The 25,555-nt window shown below is 44.7% G+C and overlaps 2 protein-coding genes across 2 annotated transcripts; one reads left to right on the top strand and one right to left on the bottom strand.

The window, feature by feature from the left end:
• Positions 1-2,641: 2,641 nt before the first annotated feature.
• On the bottom strand, positions 2,642-6,472 carry LOC149363340 (uncharacterized). The gene is made up of 3 exons (XM_089568466.1): positions 6,440-6,472; positions 5,140-5,401; positions 2,642-2,709 (listed from the first exon to the last, which is right to left on the bottom strand). The coding sequence occupies exons 1-3, from the start codon at positions 6,470-6,472 to the stop codon at positions 2,642-2,644; spliced, it is 363 nt and encodes a 120-aa protein (XP_089424592.1).
• A 6,821-nt stretch (positions 6,473-13,293) lies between these two features.
• LOC149363339 (uncharacterized) lies at positions 13,294-15,737 on the top strand. The gene is made up of 3 exons (XM_089568465.1): positions 13,294-13,305; positions 14,942-15,218; positions 15,663-15,737. Coding segments are annotated over exons 1-3 (291 nt in total). The 3' UTR covers positions 15,665-15,737.
• The last annotated feature ends 9,818 nt before the right edge of the window (positions 15,738-25,555 follow it).

Raw genomic sequence — 25,555 nt, 5'->3', positions numbered from 1 at the left:
ATTCCTAAAGGATGTTATTGAGGGGCAGCAACTGTTTGCACCTTATACAGGTTAGGAGAGAACACGCCATGCCATGGCATGTTCTTGAGCGTCACGGTATCAGCGCGGAAGGACGAAGAGAGCGTCACAGGTTTGGATCAATTTATTTTTATTGCAAGGCAATTCTGTTGGCTTCACATAGGTCCTTCTGAAAAATAAAGTTAGCCATGATGTTACGTTGTTAAGTAAAATCACGAAAGAAACACAAAAACTTAGTGTTTCCAAGTGTTCCTAAAAAGACTGCAGAAATAGTTGTGTTTCAACAACAAAGTTTCTTTTCTTTAGCTTTAGTTATCAAAATAAAGTAATTTTTTTTTAAATTACACTTCATTGAAGAATGAGCAAACTACAAAGTCATATAATTAATCGCGGTATGTTTTATTTGGTGTGATATATTAGGTTTAACGCCCCAAAGCGACGGTAAGTAATATATTGACGGTGAGGGTATTCCGAGCTTAAAAACTGGGAATTACTTCACATACTGGCATTGAGAACAAGTATGTTGTTCTCTTATTGTTAATTTATGCGATGTGATATTGTTTGAAGACCGAGCACTCGGAATCCTCAATAACATTGTTTTTTGCCTGTCGATCCAAAAGCAGCGCATTTGAAACAATTATTCGTTGCGCCGAAACGCCCACCTGATATTAAAACCGTACCATATTTCTATTTACTGCCTGATGATGAACGAATTATGAGAGATAAAAAGAGAGCCTACCGCCACAACCGAGATAAATGGAGAACATCTGTTGACAGGCTCATCTGTTTTAACTGATCTCGAGTCGGCGACATCTCTCGACACTGCCGAAGCCCTCCATCATCGACCTACCAACGCTATCCGTACTCAGCCTATTTCCGCCGTTATTCGTCGTCATCTGAAAACCGCACTTCTAGAGCCTCGACGCCCAGACCCCTCCCACCAACCGCTCGTCGTCACCCCAGCGCCGTCTCTCTCTATCGCCCTGACCTTGCCGCCCGTCGTCCCCCGCCCCATATGCCCGATCTCATTCAGAAAACTGATGGCTGAAGGTTCTGGAGGTGATGCTGCTCTCACGACCCGGACCACAAACCATCCTTTGACTTTCCGCATCATACGAAATTTGATCGACGTGGTCGTGGATGGTGTGCTTTCACTGCATTTATCGATACCGGAGCGCAGGTGTCAGTGGTGTCTTCCATACTTCAACGTCGCTTGCGCAAAGTGATCATGCCTGCCCCCTCACCCGTTGTCCATGTGGCCGATGGCGGAACATGTGCCATAGTTGGCATGTCCACTGCCCGTGCTTATGTAAATCGCAGGACGCTATTCTTCCGTTTAATTTAGGGTGCTTGCCCATTGCCTTCAAGACCTCATCCTCGGCGTTGACTTCCTCTCCGACCATTCCGCCATCATCGATTGCACCTCAGATATCGTCCAGATCGACCTAGCTCTTGTACCGGAACCCAGCGACTCCATTATCCACCGCCTCTGTACTGCTGATTTTGCCTATCTGGCACCTCAAGCCGCGACCCACGTTTCTCATTCTCTGCCCCGCCTTTCCTGACGGTGACTATATCGTTTCTCGCATTGAGGTCGTTCTCCTGGCAAGTTGTCTTGCTGTTCCACATACGCTAGTCAGCATTTTGAAGAACCATACGTACCTTCCACTTTCCAGCTCTGCTGCTTATATTTTAACCCATTTTGAGGCGTCAGCACTGAATCCGCACCGACGCCAGTGGACACGGGATTGGTGTTGTGTTAGCCCAGTGGTAGCAGGGCTACGAACACATCATTGCATACGACAACCGTCTTTCCGCCTCCAAGCGCTACTACTTCATCACTGAGCGTAAATGCCTGTCTCTCGCTTGGACAGTTGCTAGATTCCGCCCTTACCTCTTCAGCCATCCTTTCTGTGTCGTGACCGACCACCACTCCCTTTGCTGGCTTTCTTGTCTGAAGAACCCTATGGGCCTTAAAACTACAGGAGTACTCGTTCAGCGTAGCGTATAAGTCCGGACGTCTGCACCAGGATGCTAACTACTTACCTCGTCACCCTGTGGATCCACTTAACTCAAATTAAAACGACACGGAACCTTCTCTCTTCGCCATTTGCTGTTTGCTAAACGTCGCTTCCGAACAGCAACGCGATCCTTGTTTACGCACTATCACTAAAGGACTCGCCGCTGCCTGCTCCGATTCCTCACTGCGCCTTTCTGTGCTTGAAGATAGCATTCTGTACCGGCGAAATATCCACCCTGAAGGGTCTGAGCTGCTTCTTGTCGTACCTCAGCGCCTCTGCTCAGCTGTGTTGTCCGAACTTCACGACTTGCCAACCGCCGGACATCTTGGTGTGTCTCGGACATACGACCGCGTTCGCCGCCGTTTCTTTTTGCCAGGATTATGCCGTGCCGTCTATCGCTATGTCGCCATTTGGTTCGTGTATCAACGCTGAAAAAAAAATCTATGCTGCCTGCTGGTCATCTCCAACCTATTAACATACCTCCCAGTCCTTTCTATCGCGTCGGTCTCGACCTTCTTGGTCCTTTTCAGCTGACCCGATCTGGCAATAATTGGATTGCTGTCTCCATCGACTATGCCACAAGATACCCCATCACGCGTCCGTTAATGGCGAGTTGCGCTGTAGATGTTGCGGACTTTCTTGTCTGCACTTGTCCGCATCGCATCCTTGACTGAATGGCAGGTGAAAGTTAGACGAGACCAAGAACACTAGGTGTGCGTGGGAAAAACTGTGGAGTCGAAAGTTTAGCTACCCTGACTTACCTGCAAGCTATAACAACACTGCGTGATCGAAAACACCGCATTAACCAAGCCGAGATGCTCTCGTTGTCCCCAAAAAGAAGGAAGCAAACGCAAAGTTGCCACATTGTGTTTATTTCCACTTCAAGGAAATGCGCCAATGGCCAAGTGTCAGAGAAAGATTACTCATTGATGGTTTGCTGCAAGCAGACGTTCGGCGCTCGATAACGAGATAAAGGCAACCGGTTACTTACAAGACATGAACGCTTTCAGCGACAGGCCGTCTCAAAAATGAAAATAGGTTCATGAAAATCTGTACATAGAGCAGCATTCCGTTTCCTTCTTAGGAACGGAATAAGAATGAATATCTTTACTTCAACGAGGTTGGCTCATCGGATCGCGGGGGGAGGGAGAGCGCTGGGTATGTGTAAACGACAAATAGTAGATAGGCAAGAAAAAGAACTACAAATGAAATTGTCCAGCCCGCACTTTGTAAACGACATATGTTAGAAAGGGCTTTAGAAAGAAATAAATATAAAAGTACCCTGCCCGCACCACCGCTGTGAAAAGGTTTTTCTGGCCACTACAATCCTGCCCCTAGCAAGTGTGAGGACGGAGCGACGTATGGACCATGCTTAAGTCCACGGGCAGCCAGTATTGTGTCTGACGTGAACAGTGCCCGCTCTCAGAACATCCAACTTTCATTCGCTAAACATGGCACGGAAAGCAACGCGCGAAAGTTAAAATATGCCTGGACCACGGATATGAGCAGTATTTGCAACAAGCCCCTCAAACAAGAGCGATTGGCACCAAGCTGCTTATATGAGGTTTTCTAGTAAATAGAAGCGGTTTTCTCAGGAGCTTTTGTTGAGGTCATTTTCGGTTTACGTGCAACGTTAGATAAGCTTGAGTAGGCTACTGCGGGATGCACTTGCGGTAGATATGCGAGATGTGCACTGGGTCGCAACCCGTTATTAGAACGAGCTAGCTGCATTCAAAACACGGAACTGTTGAGCAATCATTGTAGCGAATCGCAAACAGCAATTCTTGCCAATCAACGCAAGTCATTCTTCGTAACACTACACTTTACATCTTCGGCGTATTGCAGCAGCAGTAGGTTTTTCAAAAAATGAGAGGAAAACAACTTTCCGTTCTGTGGGAGCTGCCGTTGAAGTGATGCGGGGGCAGTTTCAGTGAATCGTGCTCAAAGGTTTAGGAAGCTAGAGCCTGGTCCGACCTTGCGAGCTATTTGCGAGATGACTAGTGACTAATTGCTTTCGCACAGTTCCGACATCACTAGAGACGTAAAGCATTTTTCATACCTGCGCAGGACTGATATATAAAGATGTGATTCTGACGTCGGTCGATTTTTTTTAACTTTTTTTTCCCTCTTTGGGATTAGTTTAATCGGCGGTAGACAAGCGCTATCACTCAGCATCAGCCAGTTCTAAATAGCGAAAATGTGACGCAGCTGCGCTTGCGGCAATCACAAACAGCAAACGAGCGAACGATGTGAGGGAAAGGAAAGAATAATTTCATTGCAGCACTTTTGCTTCTGCTGAATTTCAGACCATTTCGCTTTTATAGTACAGCGCTGAGGCACTTGTTTGCAGTTGCTGCAAGTACGCATTAACATACGCGGGTAGTTTCATCGACCGTGACTAGTCGACGAGTGAACGACACTGTGTTTTGTGACGAGTACCCCACAATAGCCGAATTAATACGGTACTGTATTCACGGCTTTTCGGTCATATCGACGTCAGCCGGGATCACTAAAGGACAATACTGTCCAAAAAAGAAAGAAGCTGAAGCATAATTTCTGCTTTCATATTTCTTTTATTTTGTGGCCAGGACATTTTTTTCAGTGTCCTCCCTCTGGAAAAAAAAAGAAAATGTTATAGCAAATATAAGAAACTTCAAAATTGCCATCTGCCGTTATCGAAATGGTTTCCATTAAAACAGAGCTTACTTCGAGATAGAAATAGCATATTAATTGAGGGCAATTTCACATATATTGTTGCAAATTGTCTTGCGTTGCTTGCTGCAATGCTGATTTTGGTAACGAGTATGCGCTGTTTATCGTATCCCAAGATTGGTCAGTTAGCACTCCCTTAACAGGATTATTTGCATCTCCTTAAAGCTTGGTTGTTAGGAGTCCCGCATAAAACGTGTTTGTTCTGATTAGAAAATATTGGTGGTGGCTAAAAGGGCGTTGTATTTTCATGAAATCTCTCAGATAATGATTCGTTGCACATTTCGCGGTTCAGTTTCGTTGACTTCCAAACATTGCGATTCTTTAGTCATCTATATGGTGATAAAATCTCCAGAACGCTAAAAATATAAATTGAGCGCAAGCCACTCACATTTTTTGCGGAGGAACGTGCTGTAGCCGAGACCGCCCAGACCGTATCCGTAGCTCAGGCCGTAGCTGCCAAGGCCGAAACCGTAGCTAGGATATCCAAAGCCGTATCCGAAGGCAGGAGTGTGGTGCACGGTAGAGACAGAGGCCAGTGGGGCATGGTAGGCGGCGGCGTAAGTCGGGGCAGCCAGGCCGTAACCGTAGGGGTAGCCGACGTAGCCAGCGAAGGCACAAGTGGCCAGAGCCAGGACAAGGCAGGTGCGGAACTGCGAAAAACAGGAACGCAGGCAGGCATATGTTGGCACGCCGTCTTCATTGCTTTGCTCCGTCTTTCATTCAAATGCACCATCGCATGGATACATTATTTTAATTACGACCCTGAGGAGAAGCCGATGTATAGAGATAGACTGGTTTAATGAAGGTGCGAATATTTTCAGTGCTGGAGAATGAGCCAATTTTTTCTTGAGCCTTTTAGATAAAGTGAGAGATGCGAAGTTTCACTAATCTTGAATAAATGCAGTATATATGTTCTAAAAGTAAATTAAAAACCTGCATAAGGAAAATTAGTCATTTTGCAAGCACGAATATAGCAAAGTGAGGAATGAACACGATACTGTGATACGAAGGGATAGAGTATGTCGTGGAACGCTTGTGAAAAACGTTGCCTTGAGAAAATTTTTCATTCAATCTTAGCACCGCAAAGATAAAGCAGTGGAATTGGCCGCTGCAGGAACTGCTATAATGTCGAGGAGAAATTCGATAAACAGAAAATTTTTAGTAAGTTTACAAATTTGTATCTGAGTTGCTGTGCCCCTGAGAGCCAGTGATTGCAAAACGGACTGAGATTTTGCGAAAACACAAATGAAAAAAAATTGATCACCATTGTTCTTGCGTGGGGCAGCTCTCGAAGAGAAGCGGGCAGATGTTTTGTGTGAGGTCCAGACCTCTTTTTATACGAGTAGGACGCCGTGGGTTTTTCTGTACATCCTCGCACACTGTTTGCAGAGGTGCAGTGTTTTAGCATTGCAAATGACCAAGCGGGTGTTTTTTTACGCGGTGTTCATTTTTTGCGGCATAAGCCCATCTTCAGACGTCCTTGGTCATGACTCGGTGGGGCATCAACCGCGAATGCGGCGTCTCTATGGTTTTTGTATTCACCCGGAACGTTAAATATGGACTGCCTTCAAATGAAAACGAGTTGACCACGTGAATGTGCTTTGGCAGGCGGCGAGCATTAACTAAGGAAGCCTTGCTTCGATCCTTCGCCCCTCATGCAAGTCACGTAGTCATGCACTCTCCCCTACCTGAATGTTGACTGCCCGCTTCAGTGCTATCATGCCATGCTGTGCCGCCCGAAATGCGATCTAGGTTTGTGAGGCTTCTACGAAGGAACGTCAAGAAGAAATGACAAACTGGCGGTCCTCGCACAGGCTCCACGTGTTGCACATTAGGTCAAAACCTTTGGGTGGAGTCAAGTTTCTATGGCCCCAATCACAGCTTGATAACCAGTTTAAGTACAGGTGACCTCCGGATCGACCCCACAACCACTCAGCCACCAATGCGGCTACTCGAGAGTGGCTCTCGTGAAATCCAAAACGCCACTTCAGTTCAAATGTTTTTTTACGCTACTTGGATGCCTTTGCTAGGTATTTTTTGCTTTTGTCGAAATATTAAGCTCTATAATTCTTGATTAATTGCACATGACCGTATTGAATGTCCTGAAATAGAGCGAGGACCATTTGCACCACACGAAGCACTAGGCGTCGTTTCCATGTCCGGCTTTGAATGCAGATAAAGCAATTTTTTCCTGTCATTCACGCGTTACGCGGAATCTGCATTAAGAGACCACTTGGCAAATGACTTAGCGGAACTTAATTTAATTTTGCAGAGTAGCTGTTGGTAGTTCGTTTCTGGGGTTCGCGTACAATATGTCCGTCTGCGACCACGTGGACACCTCCAGTGCTGCAGCTCAAAAGAGGAGGAAAGTCTGGTTCCACTTGTCTCCTTAAACGTGGTTCCTGAGTGTACCCGCGGTCAGCCTTTTGATACCATGACACAAAGGATAGGTCGCCCGAAGCTTAGCACTCTAAACATAAAGAACGGCCACGCGAACGTGACTGCAGACAATTACCGCCCTGAGATTCGGATTCGCTAGCTCGTGAATTCTAGAGAAGGCGTAATAGGTGACACTATCGTGACAATGATGCGTAGAGAGAGAGTGGTGACTGGATTATGTATGCGCTTCTGCGAAGCGTATCTAGGCGGTCGCAAGAGGCATGCGAACAAAAGCGTCACGGGGGGGATGTGGGAGTCTTTATCCGCAATCCGTTGACGTTTCCGAGCTCGGTTTACGGTAGATTATCAAAGATCCCCAGAAATACGCAGGCTGCGCGTTTCTTAATCGCCTCTTTCATGAATACCTTCTTAGACAGCCCGGGTTAAACGACCACGTGATTCTGAACTTCGCAGCACCTCCTATGGTCGCGTTGTTTGTTTGTATTTCAGCAGCGTTTCCTTGGTGGCTAGTTGGTTTATGTTTTCAAGGCGGAAGTATTTTTAGTCTGTTGGGGATATTTCTTTTCAGTGGAAGCGCTTGTTCAGGGAAAGCACCAGCGCCAGTCTTGTCCCCTTACGTGTTGAGGTATAATGAATTCCACTTGAAGTATTATGTTGTGTTCTTTCTACCGCTATGCAAAGTTTTGTGACTTAATTCACACATTCTAATAAATTCCGCTTGAAGAATTTTCGTATTATTCTTTTTACCACTATGCGCAGTTTTGCGGTCTTAATTCTCTCGTACCAATGAATGACATTACAAGTATGTTTGTAGTGTTATTTGTACCACTGTGCGCAGTTCTGCGACTTTAGTTCCCACGAGCCACCAGTTATTTCAACATTTGCCTTCTGGTTTCCGCCAGATCAAAAAGTGCCACAGTTTTAGAATCAGAATCTGAATCAGAACGTTTACTCACGCAGAAATTGATACAGAAATTGCTGTGTAGTCATCTCGATCCTTACCCGCTATGGCTAGCGATGGATCCATTACAAACATTGTCAGAGTAAAACAATCATCAGCCCGACCACACCCACAGCAGGGCAAAGGCCTCCCCTACGTGTCTCAGATTAACCCTGTCATTGGAGGACTTACTCATGACCTGAAAGCTTGGACGTCCCTCAAGGCCCCAATCGAAATATTTTATTTGAGTTCGCTTTTCTATTCCTAAGCCATACCGTTCAAAGTCGTCATGGAGTAAGCCGCTAGCGGCTCTGGTTCAAGAGGGCATGAAAGCAAGTGCCCTCAATAGGAATGGGAGGTAGGCTGTTGTATACTTGACGCGGACACCTGTTCACCCTGGCAAGCTGACCAGTATTCACATTTTTAGTCTCGTTCAGTACACAATTGCAAGGAGTCTGAAATCAGTTAAGTGGATCCTGGGTACAATATCATCCAATTTTACTATCAGGAAAAATTAGTTCTCTGTTTTACTAATCTGTATATCTGGGCAAGCGAAGTTGCGCAGTCTTGTTGGCGCCGAAATTATTACCTTTCCACATGAGAAGCTTACAAGCCATTTTAAACGCGTAAACCAAGATCGTGAATAAAACACGGATGGTGCGATAAACGCTCACAATCGCCACATGGAATGGATGGAGGCGATTGTGTGTTCGATTTTCTTGACCTTCGACGATGCATGCATTCACGTAACTGTCAATTGCTTCATTGACAGGGCAAATGTACTTCGTTACAATGCTTGCAAAGCTGTCAGGAGCTATCTGATACTTCATTCATAAAATGGGACCGCCTGCCGGACTCTACACAATTTGCGTTGTAATTCCTAAGCTGCTCAGTACTGAACAGGCACAGAGAACAGTTGGTGTGTGATAAATTTACGCCAACGAATTTTTATAGCGTCGTAATTATTGCGTTAGCACCGGGTTTGGACAGCTGGCAAAAAAAGGTGAAGTTTTTAAACAGTATAAAATATTTTTTTTTATTTTCTCATTAATTTTGGCTCCTCATACCTTTATCCTGGCTATGGAAGGTACACTTTGTTTCAAATTTTTGAGCCTGCCCATGTATCCTCCTTTTCTCTTCTTCATCCTAGTCTCTTTCGTATTTATTTATTTATTTATTTCGTTATTTATTTCTTTATTTCTCTAAGGTCCACAAAGACATTAATTACATGAGGAGAGGGCTGAAAAAATTGCATTATTTTGGACATAGATGATCTTAGATGGCAGATTTGAAATGAACTAGATCTATTATGGTCGCCACCTTGAACGGAGGGCCATTCCAGTCGTTGGCTGTTCTAAAGAAGAAAGAGTGCCGATATGTTACAGTGCGAGATTGCTCGGAGTAGACGGCGCCCACCACCCGCTTTTCTAGCGCGCTTTTGTTTAAGAAGATTGGTGTTCTAGTTCATTCTTTGCCGACATTTTTTCATCTGCTCGAAACGCATTCATTGCAGAGAAACGTGCAATTAAAAATTGTATTTTTTTTTGACGCCGCTCCATTCAGAATCCTGGCACAGATACCAAAAAGAACTCCGTCAACGCCAGTGGAAAGTCAGTGATGCGGCATCTTAGCCGCTCCCAGGCCTGCGTGCTGGGGTCGGCGATAAACGTCTTTTATGATGGAACAAAGGTTGTCCAATCAATCAATCAATCAATCAATCAATCAATCAATCAATCAATCAATCAATCAATCAATCAATCAATCAATCAAGGATCCGAAATTCACGTCAGTGCTCTTTGCTCGCGAAAACAGCAGGTGGTGTCGGAAACTTGGTTTTCAATCTTTTACGTTTCTTAGCATATAAAAACTCCATTATTAGAAAAAGATGTCGGGTTTTAATCAGCGTTGCGAAAAATGAGCAGAGACAATTTTGAAATCATCTTCGGCGCCAGTTCAACGCTTCCTTTTCGGTAACAACACTCGTTGCGTTGATCTCTCAGGACATGTTTACGCGAATTAGAAGGGGCACCGAACAAGAAAATAACATCTTCCAACTGGCAAGAGCACGATTATGGAAATTAGTTTGCGGCAGCCTAAAGGAATAAAAAATAATTATGCCTTTTCCGCACCGTGTATGGCACAGACGGAACTATGATGACTAATAAAACACGTTGGCTTTGGGAGTGAATACAAGGCGCTTTATTTGAGGTTGGTCAACAGTCCTCATTCGCCGAAGCTCCCTGTGTTTTCCGCTCCTGAAAAAAAAGAGCAGTATCTGTTATAAAGCATCGCTTCAACAAAATAAATTTCCACAAAATGCAAATTATTTACGGTTTGTGCCAAGTTTCCAAACACAACAACGCGTCAGTTTTCACCATGCCAGCTCCAAAAATGCTTAGCGTCATTATTGTGCTCCGGTTCGCATTGTATTTAATATATTTTCTTCATAACCTTTCAACCTGAAAGTCAGCATTGAGTCAAAAGTTTGCCCATAAGAAGGCTAATAGGAGCGACACGTAGTCATGTTGCGGGTTTGATTGCAGAGGACTGGACTTGATGGTTGCACCTAATCTCTCGTTTTGGGTTACCTTTTCTTTTATTTTTTCGCTACTGCTGCAATCTCTTTTTCGCTTTTTCGCAATGGCCATTTCCTGTTCATGAGAAGTGGTAATCGCACTTAGAATTTTTGTGTTAGCGGAAGAGAAATTATGCGCAAACATCTGGATTTAGGAGACAGCCCTGTTCAACCATTTAACAATCATTTCTAAGGGTTTCAAAGCAACGTTTAATGTACAGTGAAGAAGACGGCCCCACAGATTGCTTTAATGAAAAATAAACTTCCCCGCCGAGTTCCCAAACTACGCGGGTTAGTTCCCGGCCGCGGCGGCTGAATTTCGATGGAGACGAAATTCTAGAGGCACGTGTACTGTGCGATGTCTGAGCACTTTGAAGCGCCCCAGGTGGTCGAAATTTCCGGAGCCCTTCGCTACAGCGTTCCTCATAGCCTGAGTCGGTTTTTGACGTTAATCTTCAATAAACCAAGAAATAAACTGGAGCCGTTTCTATACCTAAAGTTCCAGGAAAGCCTGCGAATAGTTTTGGAGAAAAAAATTGCTTTCGTGGCATCAGAAAAAAAAGATAGATCAGGATAACTGTTAACCGTTTAACTAATTTTCAAATGTTACTTTTTAACTATTATAGATAGATTCTGATGTGAATTTACAGGTCTGTAGCTGGATGTATGCGGCAGCAAATCACTTTTTAGAATTTTAAAATTTATGACCACCTACGTAGCGGCTGTACATATTTTTTGACGTTAATCTTCAATAAACCAAGAAATAAACTGGAGCCGTTTCTATACCTAAAGTTCCAGGAAAGCCTGCGAATAGTTTTGGAGAAAAAAATTGCTTTCGTGGCATCAGAAAAAAAAGATAGATCAGGATAACTGTTAACCGTTTAACTAATTTTCAAATGTTACTTTTTAACTATTATAGATAGATTCTGATGTGAATTTACAGGTCTGTAGCTGGATGTATGCGGCAGCAAATCACTTTTTAGAATTTTAAAATTTATTACCACCTACGTAGCGGCTGTACATATTTTGGAATTTTCACGCGGTGTGCTAAAGGCGATGGTGGACGCCTGTGGTGCACGCAAGGCGACGCGTACAAGTGCACGTCACTGGGCGGCGCTAATGCTAAGTAATCTTTCCTGTGCCACCCACGCTGCGGTTCTAACCGCCGCGCAAAGCCCGATTGCCCGTGCATTGCCGCAATGCCCGGGTGCATGACTGCGCACCCCGCCTGCGGGAACATATCGCTTTTTCGAAATTCTCGAAATGCAACCGGGAGCCAATCTTTATTAAGACGTTAGTCATTAGCAGTTGTTTGAGAAGATTCTTTTTAACGTTCTGGAGCAATGACGTTACTATTAGTAAAAAGCCATCTTTCTACCTCAAAATGCTATTAAAAAAATCAGGAGCTCCATTAAGACATCTGATATTCCATAATGTATTTTCTGAGCTTAAAGACGCAAAAAGATATTCCAAGCGAGGTTCAAGGCACACGTGAAAAGTATGTTTGAACCACACCATCCATCATTCGGAAACAGCCTAGTGAAAAAAACTGAACGAAAAAAAAGTTAGTGCCTAAAGACGGAAGTTCACAAAACATCACGATATAACAGTGACCCTTCATCGAGCTTCTGACGCATTACTGGTATAAAGCGGGTAAATTGCTCTTGCGTCAATATGACTCAACAAAAACTTTCGATTTAAAATTTTATGAACATTTTTAGGTAAAGATCTCATAAAATCAAATTCCTTCTCAGGGGAAAAAAAAAGAAAAAACACAACGCTGTTTTTCTCCTGTAAAATTCAAACCCGCGGTTAACTAACACATTCTGACGCCCTAAACCTACGCTCCGCCCGTGAGACCGTTTGCATTGAAAATGAACAGTATTTTCAATAATATGAGTTTCGGTTATCAGTGGAGTCTGAGTTGTTTGTGACTAGTAAATATAGTACAAAACTGGACTTTAAAAGGAGAGTAGCTGCCGTTTCTTTTTTTGCTCTTTCTCTAGGCGCTTTTTTTCTGCCCTAAAGTAATGCGACAAAAGTTTCTGTGTAAAATGTAGTCTAAGGAAAAAACACTCCGTAGTAAGCTCTCGTTGCCTAGAAAAGTACCGTACTCGTATTGAATCGTTCATGCGCTCTTGCATTTGTTGTGTCCCGAAGCTATTGGTTGATTTAGTGCACAAACGTTATTTACCTGTAATCCTCGATATCCCGGATATTACAGATTACTGATTGGACGATTTTTTTCGCTAAAGAAAACCGTCGAACACGGGCATACCGAACTCGAAGGGGATCATGGAATAGTTCGCTGTATTGATAATTCGATATACATAAAAACGGTTATATATAAGCTTATCTGAAACCGAGAATCCAGATAAAAGAGCAACTACGCTGACCAGCTTCTTGCAGCGACGTGCAGCTTGCCGATCTGCTGGCAGCGTGCCGCTCGCAAGGCGTTGCTAGGCCGAACCTGCATCAACTAGCCATTGCCTAATACAGGAAGCTCAATGCTGTTTCCAGTACAGTATAAATAGGAAAAACTCTAAGAGAAGTCAACACCTCCGGCACAGAATACAGTGAAGCACGGCACGCGAGGGCCGCTGCTAGGCTTTCCCGCATAATGAAAAATGGCGGGGAAGGTGAGCAGAAAAGACCGAAGGCCCCCCTCAAGCCTACAACGCGTTCACATCGTCACGTGGTTTCACAGCGCTAGCGCTGCCCAGAGCTGCCAAGAGGTGGCCAAACCAGCGGAGCCGAGCCATCTCCGCGTGCGTGCTAACAGTGATCGAGGAACGCCATTAGGCAAGCGTCAATTGCCGGGGCGTGGCACAAGGTTCGATCAATGTCGATCAACCGATGAGCTTGGAATTAGATATACTACACTACATTCCTATTCATTTGCGAGTGACTTTTAAAAGGGATCACCTGTGTGTTCGATATATAGATAAAAACTCGAAATAATAAGGCTAGATATATTCGCGCTCCACAGTATCTGAAACATCCACTAAAGGGTGTGCGGTTTTTAAAATTAGGCTTATTGAGTTAGAACTCTTTGTTCAGCGTAGCGTTTAGAGCTGTGTGTGGAAAAGATTACATCTAATGCTTGTTAGTTTGCAGGTTGGGCGAGTAATATTCAATGGCGAACTTCTCAAAAAATCACACTGAGGCATCTCATTTATTCAAAGGTTTCTAACTTACCGTAAGTAACGGCCATATCAGTTTTTTGATTTTCAAAAATGCCATTCTAGACGCCGCCGCAGCGAAGTCAATTTCGGCGCCGCTTAAAGGTGAAAACAAAACAGCGCGGCTGGAGAGAGTGCTAGCCACGCCTGCGAGCGCGCGTCACTCTGTCACAGACCTGTCACGTGGTGTCTGGCCGCTCGCCGCTCCCACCAGGGCACTTTTGCAGCGCCCTTACCCCGTTGCTACGTGTGTGGAATGTGATACACACGTGGCGACGGAAATTGGTGCTTTCCATAGGCATGGGAAGGTGCACTGCGCCGTCAAGGAAAGTACACAAAACTTACAACTTCTTTATGACGTTTTGCATGAACTGTTCCTCTTTTTTATTTCTTGTGGGGTGTTACCACCGCTGTGATAAGAGTTCAGGGTCTCCAGGGTTGGCTACTCTCCACTTTTAGTATTGAAATGAACTTTTCCAAGTAACATAGCGAGGCTTTCTTTCATTTTCTCTTACTGAGTAAATGAGGAGAAAAAAGCAAAACCTTGTCGAAAATACCAATAACACCCTCTCCTTAGATGACTATATAAACGGCCAAGCTTCATGTGCGGGCTCATCAGTTGCTCAACCAACAGCTGCTTACTCCTTCAACCATGGTAAGGTGCTCTTATAGCTACGTTCAGGATTTAAATTTAATATCTAAAATTTTCATCTTTCGCAGCAGTTCAGCTTTAAGCCGCAGACACGTCTTTTAACGACTACTTTCAAGCAGAGGTCATAAAAGGAGTAGCTATCAGAGTGCTGTTGTGAAAAAGAAAATTAATTTGAACGTATTCCGGTTATGAAGTCGCTTCTTTGTATATTTGTGCCAAACTACACTCGTCAAATTGAACCATTAAACATAAATTGCAACCAACTGCTCTAAAAAAAATTCTGTCGTGAGTGCATTTCGTTGAATTTGCACATTTAGGTGTTTGGATTCTAGACGACTTCAGAGAATAAAAAATGTTATAGTGTGCACACGCATATTGCTTTAGACTATGGCGATAGTTTGAAAATCATAAGTTGTGAAAAACACGTGTCCTATTCTTTAGATTCGTGCCTGCGTCTTCCTGGCCCTGGCCACCTGCGCACTTGCTGGCTACGCCGGCTACCCGTTCGGCTACTCCCTTGCTGCCCCTGCCTACGCCTCCTACCACGCCCCACTTGCCTCGGTGTCTACCGTGCACCACGCCCCGGCATTCGGCTACGGCCTTGGCTACGGACTTGGTTACGGATATCCAGGCTATGGCTTTGGACTCGGCAGCTACGGCTTGAGCTACGGATACGGACTCGGTGGTCTCGGCTACGCTGGCGTGTTCCGCAAGAAGTGTAAGTATGACTTTCTTTTAGCCCATTTCAAGAACATAATCTATTTAGGATTCTTGTTCTTGCCTAAGGCTGAACTGCACATTTAAGGAGGACTTTCACTCCTTTAAGAAAATGAAGGAGGTAGCCTCGTTAATGTGAACGCCGTGAATTGTGTTAAGTGTATAAAAATATATGCAATTAAACTAACCTCCTATTCCAAACACCATCGTGGCAGAAGAGCATTTAATATCAACTTTTTCAAGACTATACCTTGGGAAGGACTTCTTTGAACGCATTTTTGAACAGTGTTAAACATAAAATTCAGTTTTCAGTCACCTTTGCTGCATTGCTGCTTCTGACAAAAATTTATTTCTGAGTTGAAGGATGGAGAATTTGGATTCCCTTGTTGCCATATTTCTCATTCGGTGGTGGCACTCACATTCCTTTTGTCTTTTTTTCTTCCAGAGGTTCAACAAAGAGGGATCAAGGATTGCAGAAATCACTGAATAAACCGAGAAGTTGTTCTTCCAAATGAAATAACGTACTTGTGTATAGTTTCTCTCCGTTTTCGAAACATTGCCCACCAGAGCAAACGGGCTATGGTTGGTTATGGCATACTCAACGATAGTTGTTTACTGTTAGACTGAGCGCATAAAAAGAGCCCAAATCGATATACACAGAGCTGCTTTCTAACGAGAACTAAGCCAAGCTCCAGCGGCGGTGACTGAGTTCAGCGGACACTGCAGGAAAGATAGCCATACACATGCTTTAAGCGCGAATTCTCTGAAAAATATATTTCCCTTCAAAAGAAGCATCACAGCAACCATTGTTAAAGATAACAGCGTGCATCACGCATGCTTCCGTAATACAGTTAGTACGACAAATCCCGGCTGACTGCTGAGCGCGAAAAACGTAATCGCATAAATTGGCATGCATTTTAAGAGTACGAGGCAAGCAAAATTGCATGAGTGGTACAAATAATACATTATTCTCCAATGAGCCAGTTAATATATAAACATAGAATCACTGCACACTTTCGAATACCTCCCTTGAACGCGACAGCTAGTCTGCCCCTATAATCAACGTTCGGTTTGGCGGAGGTGTATGTTTTTTTCCTCAGAAATGTGATCCTAGAGAACCGAGATGAATATGGCCAAGAAATAGACGCCACACAGGGAAGAACACACGCACACGAGGCTGCACGACTCGACAAGACCATGGTACCGCAATATCAGAAATTGAGAGATTTTGCTTATTAAGAGAAATACGCAATCTTGATAAGAGCCAGTAGTCCACGCTTCATATCAGTGGCGCTTCGTAGTGCATGCTATGCAAGCCCAGTCATTTAATGAGAAGTTCCATTTGGTACGTCTCTCGTCTCCTCAGCTGCAGCTCACGCCTCCATGCCATTTCGCAGAGATGCTGGTGAAATTTATCGCGTATGCAACGAGGGCGGCAAAAGCGGCCAGAGGGACGTGCTGAAAATCATTGCGGCGAGATAAGGGGACCGGTACGTTAGGCAACAGTCCTTAGAAAACGCCGAGTGTGCGACCCTACCCTACGCGACGGTAAATCTTTTCGCATGCCTAGAATTTTTCGAAGGTTTAACGAGGAGATTTAAAAGGTCCCCTGTGCGGCATTTGGCTTTGGGACCTCCGCCTGTATTTAACAAATATGTGTATGCACTAATTGTTCGTTTAAATAAACTGATTGTGATTCTGAGAATGAATTCCGCAGGAATACAAAAATATGAGTGTCAAGCCCAGCAACTATCTCTAAAATTTCTTTATTCAGGCGTATTGCGCGAACCGCGCTAAGGAGCCAGTTGAGAATAACGTTTGCACAACCGCACTTTTTATTACCGCCAATTAGTTTTGCACATTTGCGTCGAGTAGTTTTTTTCTTTAGCTTTTCGTAGTACATATCTGCCTCTCACTACGTGGCCACCTTCACACCTGCAGCTCAAAATGGGAGGAGCAAAATAAAGTTATATATGACTCTTTAGACGTGGCTTCTTAGTGCACCACTACTCAGTCGTTAGGTACCATGTTAGAAATTATGGGTCGCTGTAAGATATGTATTTTAAACACGAAGAGCGGCGACAGGAAAGCGGCAGCAAACAATGACCATCTCTAGATTCGAATTTGCTATCTCTTAAAGCCGAGCAAATGCGTGATCGGCGTCAGCATCTCATCTCGCGATGCGAAACCGGCGACTGGATTAAAAACGCTCTCCCGCGAAGCGGCAGCCAGCGTCTGCAAGACTCACGCGAACCATGAAAGCATCGCGAGTGGGGTTTTGCGTCTGTTCAATGCCAACCTGTTCAGCATTCCGCGCTCGGGCTGCGGCAGGCTATCAGAGATACCGGGAATTACTTTAGTTGCTTTACTCTTGACCGCCTCTTTCAGGAATACCATCTTATGGAGGACGGGTAAAGCGACAACCTTACGGCTAATTAGGCTGCATCTTCTATGATTGGGTAGTAATATCTGTAGTGTTCTTTCTTCCACTACGTGTAGTTCAAAGAAGTTAAGCCCACATACCAGCGAGTAGACAAAGAAAAAGAGGGGCACATATGACATACATGAAGGAAGGAAACATTCACTGAAACCAAGGCGCATAGGGGATTGCTTATTTTTTAATTAATAGCGTTGATCAATGGGAGACTAACAGTGTAATTATTTTATGGATTTAAGGCAAATGATTAGAGAAGAGAAGAAAAAAAACAGCCACATGCCGGTGGGATCTCCCATGCCTCCGGATCCCAGCGGTGGCATGTGGCCCTTTTTTTTCTTCCGCTTCTGTTCAGTTATTTTTAAACAAGAAAATAATTACACTACTAGTCTCCCATTGTGCAACAATAGAAATTTAAAACAAACTTTACCCTATGCTCCTTGGTTTAGACGAATGTTGCTTCCTTCCAACGCACAACCAGTTATTTCATCCACTGCCTCCTGGTTCTTCTCAAATAGTACAAAAATATACCACAATTTCATGAAAGACTTACTAAGAGACCGAAAGCGTGGCGTTCTAGAGTGTCAGAATCGAAAATTTAGTTTTCGTTTGCGTTTCTGTTCCTGGGCATTACTTGGACGGCCTCCACGGAATGGGCCGCCTTTGGCTTTAATCCAGGAGGGCCTAAAAATCACTGCATTCAGTGTGAGTACGTAGTAAGTAGGCTGTTGTACGTGTGGCGCCGTCATGAGTTCGCCTCGTAGACTTGACGGTATTTCATTTATTTTTTCAACTCACGCCGCCCCGGTGGCTCAGTGGTTACGGCGCTCGGCTGCTGACCTGAAAGTCGCGGGATCGATCCCGGCCACGACGGTCCATTTCAGATGGAGGCGAAATACTGGAGGCTCTTTACTGTGCGATGTCAGTGCACGTGAAAGAACCCCAGGTGGTCGAAATTTCCGGAGCCCTTCCTTGCGGCGTCCCTCATAACCTGAGTCGCTTTGGGACGTAAAGCTACCATAAACCATAAATCATGAGCCATTTTGTTCAACCCATTGGCACCGGTGCTAAAAACAAAAATCTGTCGAGGGTACGCTGGCTACAAATTCATCAAATTGTTCAATCAGAAAAAAACATGGTTATTTGCCAACCTGGTTGTACGGGTAAACAAAAATTTGCTCCCGACTTGGCGCAAGTGCTGTTTTTGTGCCCGTGAGAAGCTTCAAAGTCTTTGCAAACGTGTTAACCAAGAGCACGGAGAAAAATCATATTGCACGATAAACTCACAGATTCGCTTCCCGGAATGTATGTAGGCGATTTAGTACTCGATTGTATTGACATGTGACAATGCATGCTTTGACCAGACTGGACGGTGTGCCCAAGAGAACAAACCAGCTTTATTACCATTGGTACAAAGCTCTCAGGAGCAACCTGACACTTTATAGCTGAAAATGCTACCCCCTGCCGCACTCTACACGGTGTGCTCGGAATTCGTACGCTGTGCACAACTGAACATGCACAGAGAAATGTTGACTCGTGATAAAATTTAGGCTGATGAATTTTCAAAGCACCACAATAATTGCGCTGGCACCACTTTTATAGAACCCACAAATAAAGATTCAATCGTTGAAATTGTCGAAATCCTTGTTTTTATGATTTGTCTGATTTATTTCTTCTTCATGCATTAATTTGAAGCTTCACAACAGAACCCAGGCAAGGGACACGGACAAAAGAAAGAAGTAGACAGGACCAACGCGGACTTGCAGCTGTTTATTTGAACAACCTCTTCTTTCTTCATCAACAACAATGCGCATAAACTTCAAGCACCGACGTCTTTATAAAATCAAGAAATCTGATTTCTTACTGGTAAAAATGAACCGAAGCCTCACTGACACTATTATTAGGGCCCTATCTTTCTCTCTTCATGGCCTCGAAAATTGCACATGGCTTTCTGTCCTTGTAACCACCGAGAATATTAAGATCATCGGAAGTGAGGCAGACAAAAAGGCACACAAAATTTTCGAAGCCTTGAAGATACAAATGTATGGCTCTGAAAATTTTGTCAGTAAGGCTTCGGTTCACGTTTACCGCAAATAACAGAGGTTTCTTTTGCATGAGTGCATGAGTGCTTGGCGCGCATGAGCATTGCTGCTGATGAAGGAAGGTGATGCCGCTCCAGTAAAAAGCTGCGATTCCGCTCTCATCCTTTCTAGTTTGCTGTGTCTTGACTTTTGCATGGTTTATTGTTTTCAAAATTCATGTGCGACCAGCTAGTCCCCCATCGCACGATCCTGCAATTTTTTCCTTCATCATGGCTATTGGAAGGTACGTTTTGTTTCTAGTTTTTCAGGCGGGCCATGTTTTTATACACGCTCGAAGAGCTTTGCAATAAACCTTGTTGAAAGTTAGAGCTTGTGTCCTCCTGTTTTCTACTTCATTGGAGTCTCCTCCTCAGCTCTTTTGTCGCATCAGATTCTATTGCTTTTTCTAGTTTGCTCTTCTCTAGGCAGCTAAAGGTGCAATTTTTTCCTGAGAAAAGTAGAGAGAAAAAGGAAACTTTTTCCGCCCCACTTCATTCAGATTCGTGTCTTAAATACCGAAAACGACGACTCCGCTACTCCCATTTGGAAGTAAATGGTGCAGTAGCTTAGCCTGAAGGATCCGTGGTGGAAGGTGTTCTAGTCAGCGCAGTTTGTTTGTGAAAGCAGCCAGTGGTGGCGGTATCTTTCTTTCAATTCTCAGCGTTTTGTAGTTTATGAAAACAGCGTTTTCAGTAAAACTTGTGTGTTTTCGATAAGAATATCACGAATAATATACACAGGCTAACTTCAATTTGTCCACGTTTTAGTGTCCGTTGAAAACATAGTGTTCTGTTGCATCTGTTGCATCAGGCCGATAGAAAGAAAAATGAGTTCAAAAGAAAATTGCTCAGCGTGCGCCGCCCGAAGCACAACGGCCTGGGACACGCTGAAAGATGGAACTACAATAACCAGAACAAAACACGTTGTTTTAAGGAATTGATATCGGATTCTTTATTGAGTTGACTCAACAGTCGTTGCTCTTTGAAGGTCTCTTTCTTTTTTGTTCCTGAAAAAAGAAAAGGAGGTCATTCATTACGAGCCACCAGGGCAAAAAATATTCAAACGCGTGCGAAATGTCTATGCTTAATGATATGTTACCACTCTTGACAACGCATCAATTTTAACAGCGGAAGCTCTGAAATTTGCTAACACGATGATTTGGTTCACGTAACTCTATTTATGATGCAAATTCTCGATAACCTATTCACCAGGTAGTAAGCTTTTAGACGAAACATTTCCGACAACGATATTACTACCCGAAAAGTATTTTCGTGGTGTTTGTTTCTAAAGAACAGAGCTGGATACTTATATCTAATCTCTTCTCTTTTTACCCCCTTTGTGGTTTCCCTTTTTACCCCCTTTCCCTTTGTGGTTCCTTAATCCCTGTAAAATCCTTTGTTTTCCGTATTATACGAAAAAACTGTACTACGTGCAAGAAAGTGTCTAATATTACTTCTTTCTAGTTGCATTTACCTCTATTTTATACGAAGCTATAGTTTTATCTTAATTATCAAAGCAGATTTGAAATTTGGTAGCGGAAATTCATGCTGGCATTGTCTTGCTTCCCCAACTACTGCGAAAACTGACTACAAAAGTGATGCGTACATTTCTTGCGGAGGAAGGTAGAGTAACCGAGGCCACCGAGTCCGTATCCGTAGCTCAGCCCGTAGCTGCCGAGGCCGAAGCCGTAGTGGGGAACTCCGTAGCCGTATCCAAGACCGTAAGCTGGTGCATGGTGCACGGTGGACAAGGAGGCAAGGGGGGCGTGGTAGGCGGCATAGGCGGCATAGGCTGGAGCAGCGAGGGAGTAGCCGAAGGGGTAACCCGCGTAGCCAGCGAAGGCGCAGGTTGCCAGGGCAAGGAGAACACAGGCACGGATCTGAAGATTGAAAAGTGATTGTCACAGAGTAAATTGTGGAACCCGCTGTGCATTGTGATAAAAGGAGACTACCCTTAAAAAACTAGATAACGAAACTGATGATTACATATTCGAATACAGGCTAGATAGTCTTACACGCTTTATTTTTTCTGTTCTTCGCAGTATATAGTAAAGTTCATATTGCTGACGCAGCACTGTAAAACGAGACATTAGATGTATTATGATAAGGCTAAATTACTAAAAGAATACCAGCACACTTTCCAGACAACTTCACAAATTTGACGATATCTGGTAAACTTTATCAGTTTTAAATGCACATTAATTTAATGGGCCTGTATGCTACTCAACGTAACATCAACTCTATCGTCGACGCTAGACCGAGTCCGGAGCTTACCATGGCTGTATGAATGTGCGGCTGTTGAAGGAGCAGCTGGTGAATCGCTCTTTCAACTAGGAGCTCTTTTATACTGAGCTCAAAGGATCGCGCAACAGCTTGTTTTGTGCTGCAAAACATGGTCCTGTTTTTTTTTTCCCCTAAGAAAGCGCGCTTTGCTAGGATAAGCACGAGGTGGCCTTGGTACTCAGATCTTTGGGCGCGATTATGGAAGTCACGAATTAAGTCGAGATATCTTCTGCCTCATCTAGGTGCAGTAATCATGTGCTAAGGTTTGTCTGAAACGTGTAGATATGCATGGGCCAGTCTTCAGGATGTGTTTATTCCAGTCATACCTGCAGTAAAGGGCATCTGGCGGCGCGCAACTTTGGATCCGCTTAATGTTCTGAAGCTGAGAAGCACAAGGTCATTCTGTATTCGTTGAAGCGTTCGTTTTGCTTGCTTGCGTGCTAAATAGCCGTTTTGAAAATTATTACACCGTCAAAGGTTTTGGTGAGATGAGAAGAGAACAACTTACGAAGGTTTTCTCGCAATGCAATGCCGAGTTATAAACAGCGTACCGGAATGAAACTTCGGGGGTATCGCAATAAGAGTCTTCGACATGTGGAGAGCGCGCGGTGTCCGCGTATGCTATAAGTGCGAATGTTTCTCCAGTTCAGCTGTTTGTGGAAGACTGACTGTGGTATGCCCCCTGTAGATAATGACAAACAGCATGTTAGAAAAAAGGTGATTAATGTTAACTAACTTTTAGCTGTTAATTTTTAACAATTATATTTAGAACCGCTCTTGCAATTAGATACCTGTAGCTGGCCGTTTACAGTACTATAGATTTTTAAAATATCGAAATGAGGTTTCCGTCGATGCAATGGTTGGACAAATTTTTGGAAATTTTGCAGCTGATTCGAAAATCAGCCATCGATGGCGTGCACAAATCGATGCGATCATTTGACCTCCACTCCACAGCGCGCGTGCCATAGGGTGTCGAACCAGAATTTTTTCGGGTTCGGTTCGGGTTCGGGTTGGCGTCTTTCGGGTTCGGGCTCGGTTTCGGCACCGGAGGCACATTCTGTTCTGGTTCGAACCGGTTCAAAGGGGTTCCAACAGGTTCGCAAAAAAAAATAAAGAACTTTGGATGTTTTTTTTTTTTTTACTGCACTTTTTAATACTGTTCTGTTCGTCGTTCCGTTCTCGTACAAAAGGTAAATATTCGTAAAGTAGCCTGTCTATACTTTTTTGCAGTCAGATATGACGGGGCCTACCTGATTGTACAGACCGCAGCAAAATGGTTATAACGAATGACCAGCAATTACTGCAGGATGGGAAACATAATTGTGATTATTTTCATTGGCACATAACCGACTAAAGCTGTCACGCGACGTGACAGCTTTCACGCTGTCACAGCTGTCACGTGATGTGCTGTATAGAACCTAGAATAAAATAAAGGGCACCTTGGCTAACACGTTTTTTGCCGCCACGTGTCACCCGCTGACCTGTTGAGAGCGCACTGCTCGCTTGGCGTTGCTAGGCCTAACCTGCTTCGCATCGAAGCTGCAAAGAACGACGCTTTGGTAGCAGTCCCTGCCGATTATAAGGTTTCTAATCCTGCATCCAGCGCACTACAAATGAAATAATTTATTACTAAAATTGAGGGAAAGTTGATACGAGCGAAGCACGTCATGTGAGGCTGCTGTTAGGCATAGTTAGGTTGCCTTCCTTGAATCACAGTAATGCGGCGGGCAAAAATAAGCAGAACAGAATCAAGGCTGCCCTGAAGTTCTACCAGACGTTTACATCAACACAATGTTTAAGAGCAGATCCCAAAGCCGCACAAACCACAGCCGTCTCCGCTTGTGAAAAGTGATCTCAACCTGCCGTTAGGATTAGCGTCACTTAAGGGGGTGTGGTGCGCGTTATGCGGTATCGGTCGAGCAAGGAGACTGGAGTTCATGTAATGTACCAGCGAGATTGGAATTCTATATACTGTTCGTCTTCTGTATTTATTTGCAAGGGATTTTGAAAGGAATAAACTCTGTGTTAGATATTGGAAATCAATCGATATATCTGCGCTCGGAATAACTGGGTTCGACTATCTGAAATAATATTATTTGTTTATCTAGTGCACTGTGTGTTTCATCCAAAAGGTTTTCAAAGGCTTTTTTTTAGTTACAAGAGCTATCCTTAAAATATAACAGTGGTGGTGCGCACGACAATGCCTTGCTGACCAGCATGTTGGTTTATTTATAAATTATAGCGAATTCATGCAGAGACAGATTTGTAACCAGTCGCAAGTAATATTCATACCACATTTTAGATTTTTGTCGTGTCCGGTCGCTGTGTTGAATGCAGCGAAAGACGCACACGGTACTTTTAGACTTCGTTTATTTAAAGCCGATGAGGGTGCGACCAGCGTCGACCGAGGTAGGAGCCGAACTGGCCGCCCGAAGAAAGGAGGGAGTGGAGAAGCGTCCACGGGAGGGAGTGGCTTCCCAGAACAGGAGGAGGGTGCGGGGGCGCACCGTGGGGGGGCATCCGGCGACAGCGTGCGACGAGGGGCAAGCGGTCGTTAGGAAGAGGATTGAGTGGTCGTTAGGAGGAGGATGCGAACTGTCGTTAGGAGGAGGACGCGGGGGCGCACACACACAAAAGCAATAAGGGGACACAACACTTCCTTCCCCCTTAGAAAGTTGCCTGGTATCGTGCAGGGGGTCGGCGCTCACGCGTGGAGGCGCGCTGGCTTTGTGCGCTCGGGGAAGAAACACTTGTAGGCTGGCTGTTGTTCGCTGTGTCTCCTGGGTCTGTCCTGGGCGAAGTCTCTTCTTCCGGGAAGAGGTGCCAGGCTATGTGGGAAAATGGTGCACGTGTTCTCTCCGCTGGCGGACAGCTCTCAGACGGCGTCGTAAATCTACGCAGCTGGTTGAGATGTCGGCGTGCTACTGTGCCATGTATGTTGACGAGCCAAGAGCGCAGGCCTATGCGTCTGACAATTGTAGCTTCCTCCCAGCGTGGCTTTTTCAGGAACTGTCGGGCGAGGACGCGCTGCCCCTCATTAAGCGTGCCGCAGCGCGGAATTGCTTTTTCTTCCCGGAACGTCTCTGCCTTTGGCTCGGGGAGGATGGCTGTGAGCTGGGTTCGCATTTCACGCTCGAACATCATTTTCGAGGGGGTCTCGCCTGTTGTGCTCTGAACCGTCGTGTGCTGCTTGAAGAGAAAGCGCGCAAGGCGGCGCTGCAGCGAGCCTGTCTGATCTCTTTCAAGGGCGCGTTTTAGCTCGGCTACGTAGCGCTCGGCTTGTCCGTTTGTCGCTGGGTGGTAGGGGGCCGATGTAACTGATGAGATCCCGTTGTCGCGATAAAACTTGAGGATCTCCGCAGACACAAACGGTGTTCCGTTGTCCGACACTACCTTGCGCGGCAGGCCGAACGTTGCAAATAGTGATCGGAGGTTGTCAATGACTGCTGCCGAAGTCGTCTGTCCCATTTGCCTTGTCTCAAGCCACTTTGTGTAGGCATCTACGACCACAAGGAAAGTGCAGCCCTCAAATGGTCCTGCA

This window comes from Amblyomma mixtum, chromosome 2, assembly GCF_055824585.1.
Source record: "Amblyomma mixtum isolate Tamu chromosome 2, ASM5582458v1, whole genome shotgun sequence".
NCBI classification, from domain to species: Eukaryota; Metazoa; Arthropoda; class Arachnida; order Ixodida; family Ixodidae; genus Amblyomma; species Amblyomma mixtum.
This window is presented reverse-complemented; position numbering and strand designations above follow the sequence as displayed.

Bases quoted from the DNA above. Each gene is read 5' to 3' on its own strand.
- LOC149363340 (XM_089568466.1), bottom strand. From the start codon at position 6,472: ATGATAGCACTGAAGCGGGCAGTCAACATTCAG. The intron at 5,402-6,439 runs GTAGGGGAGAGT...TGTTTTTCGCAG, and splicing joins AGCGGGCAGTCAACATTCAG to TTCCGCACCTGCCTTGTCCT. The intron at 2,710-5,139 runs GTGAGTGGCTTG...CCTGCCATTCAG, and splicing joins CACGTTCCTCCGCAAAAAAT to TCAAGGATGCGATGCGGACA.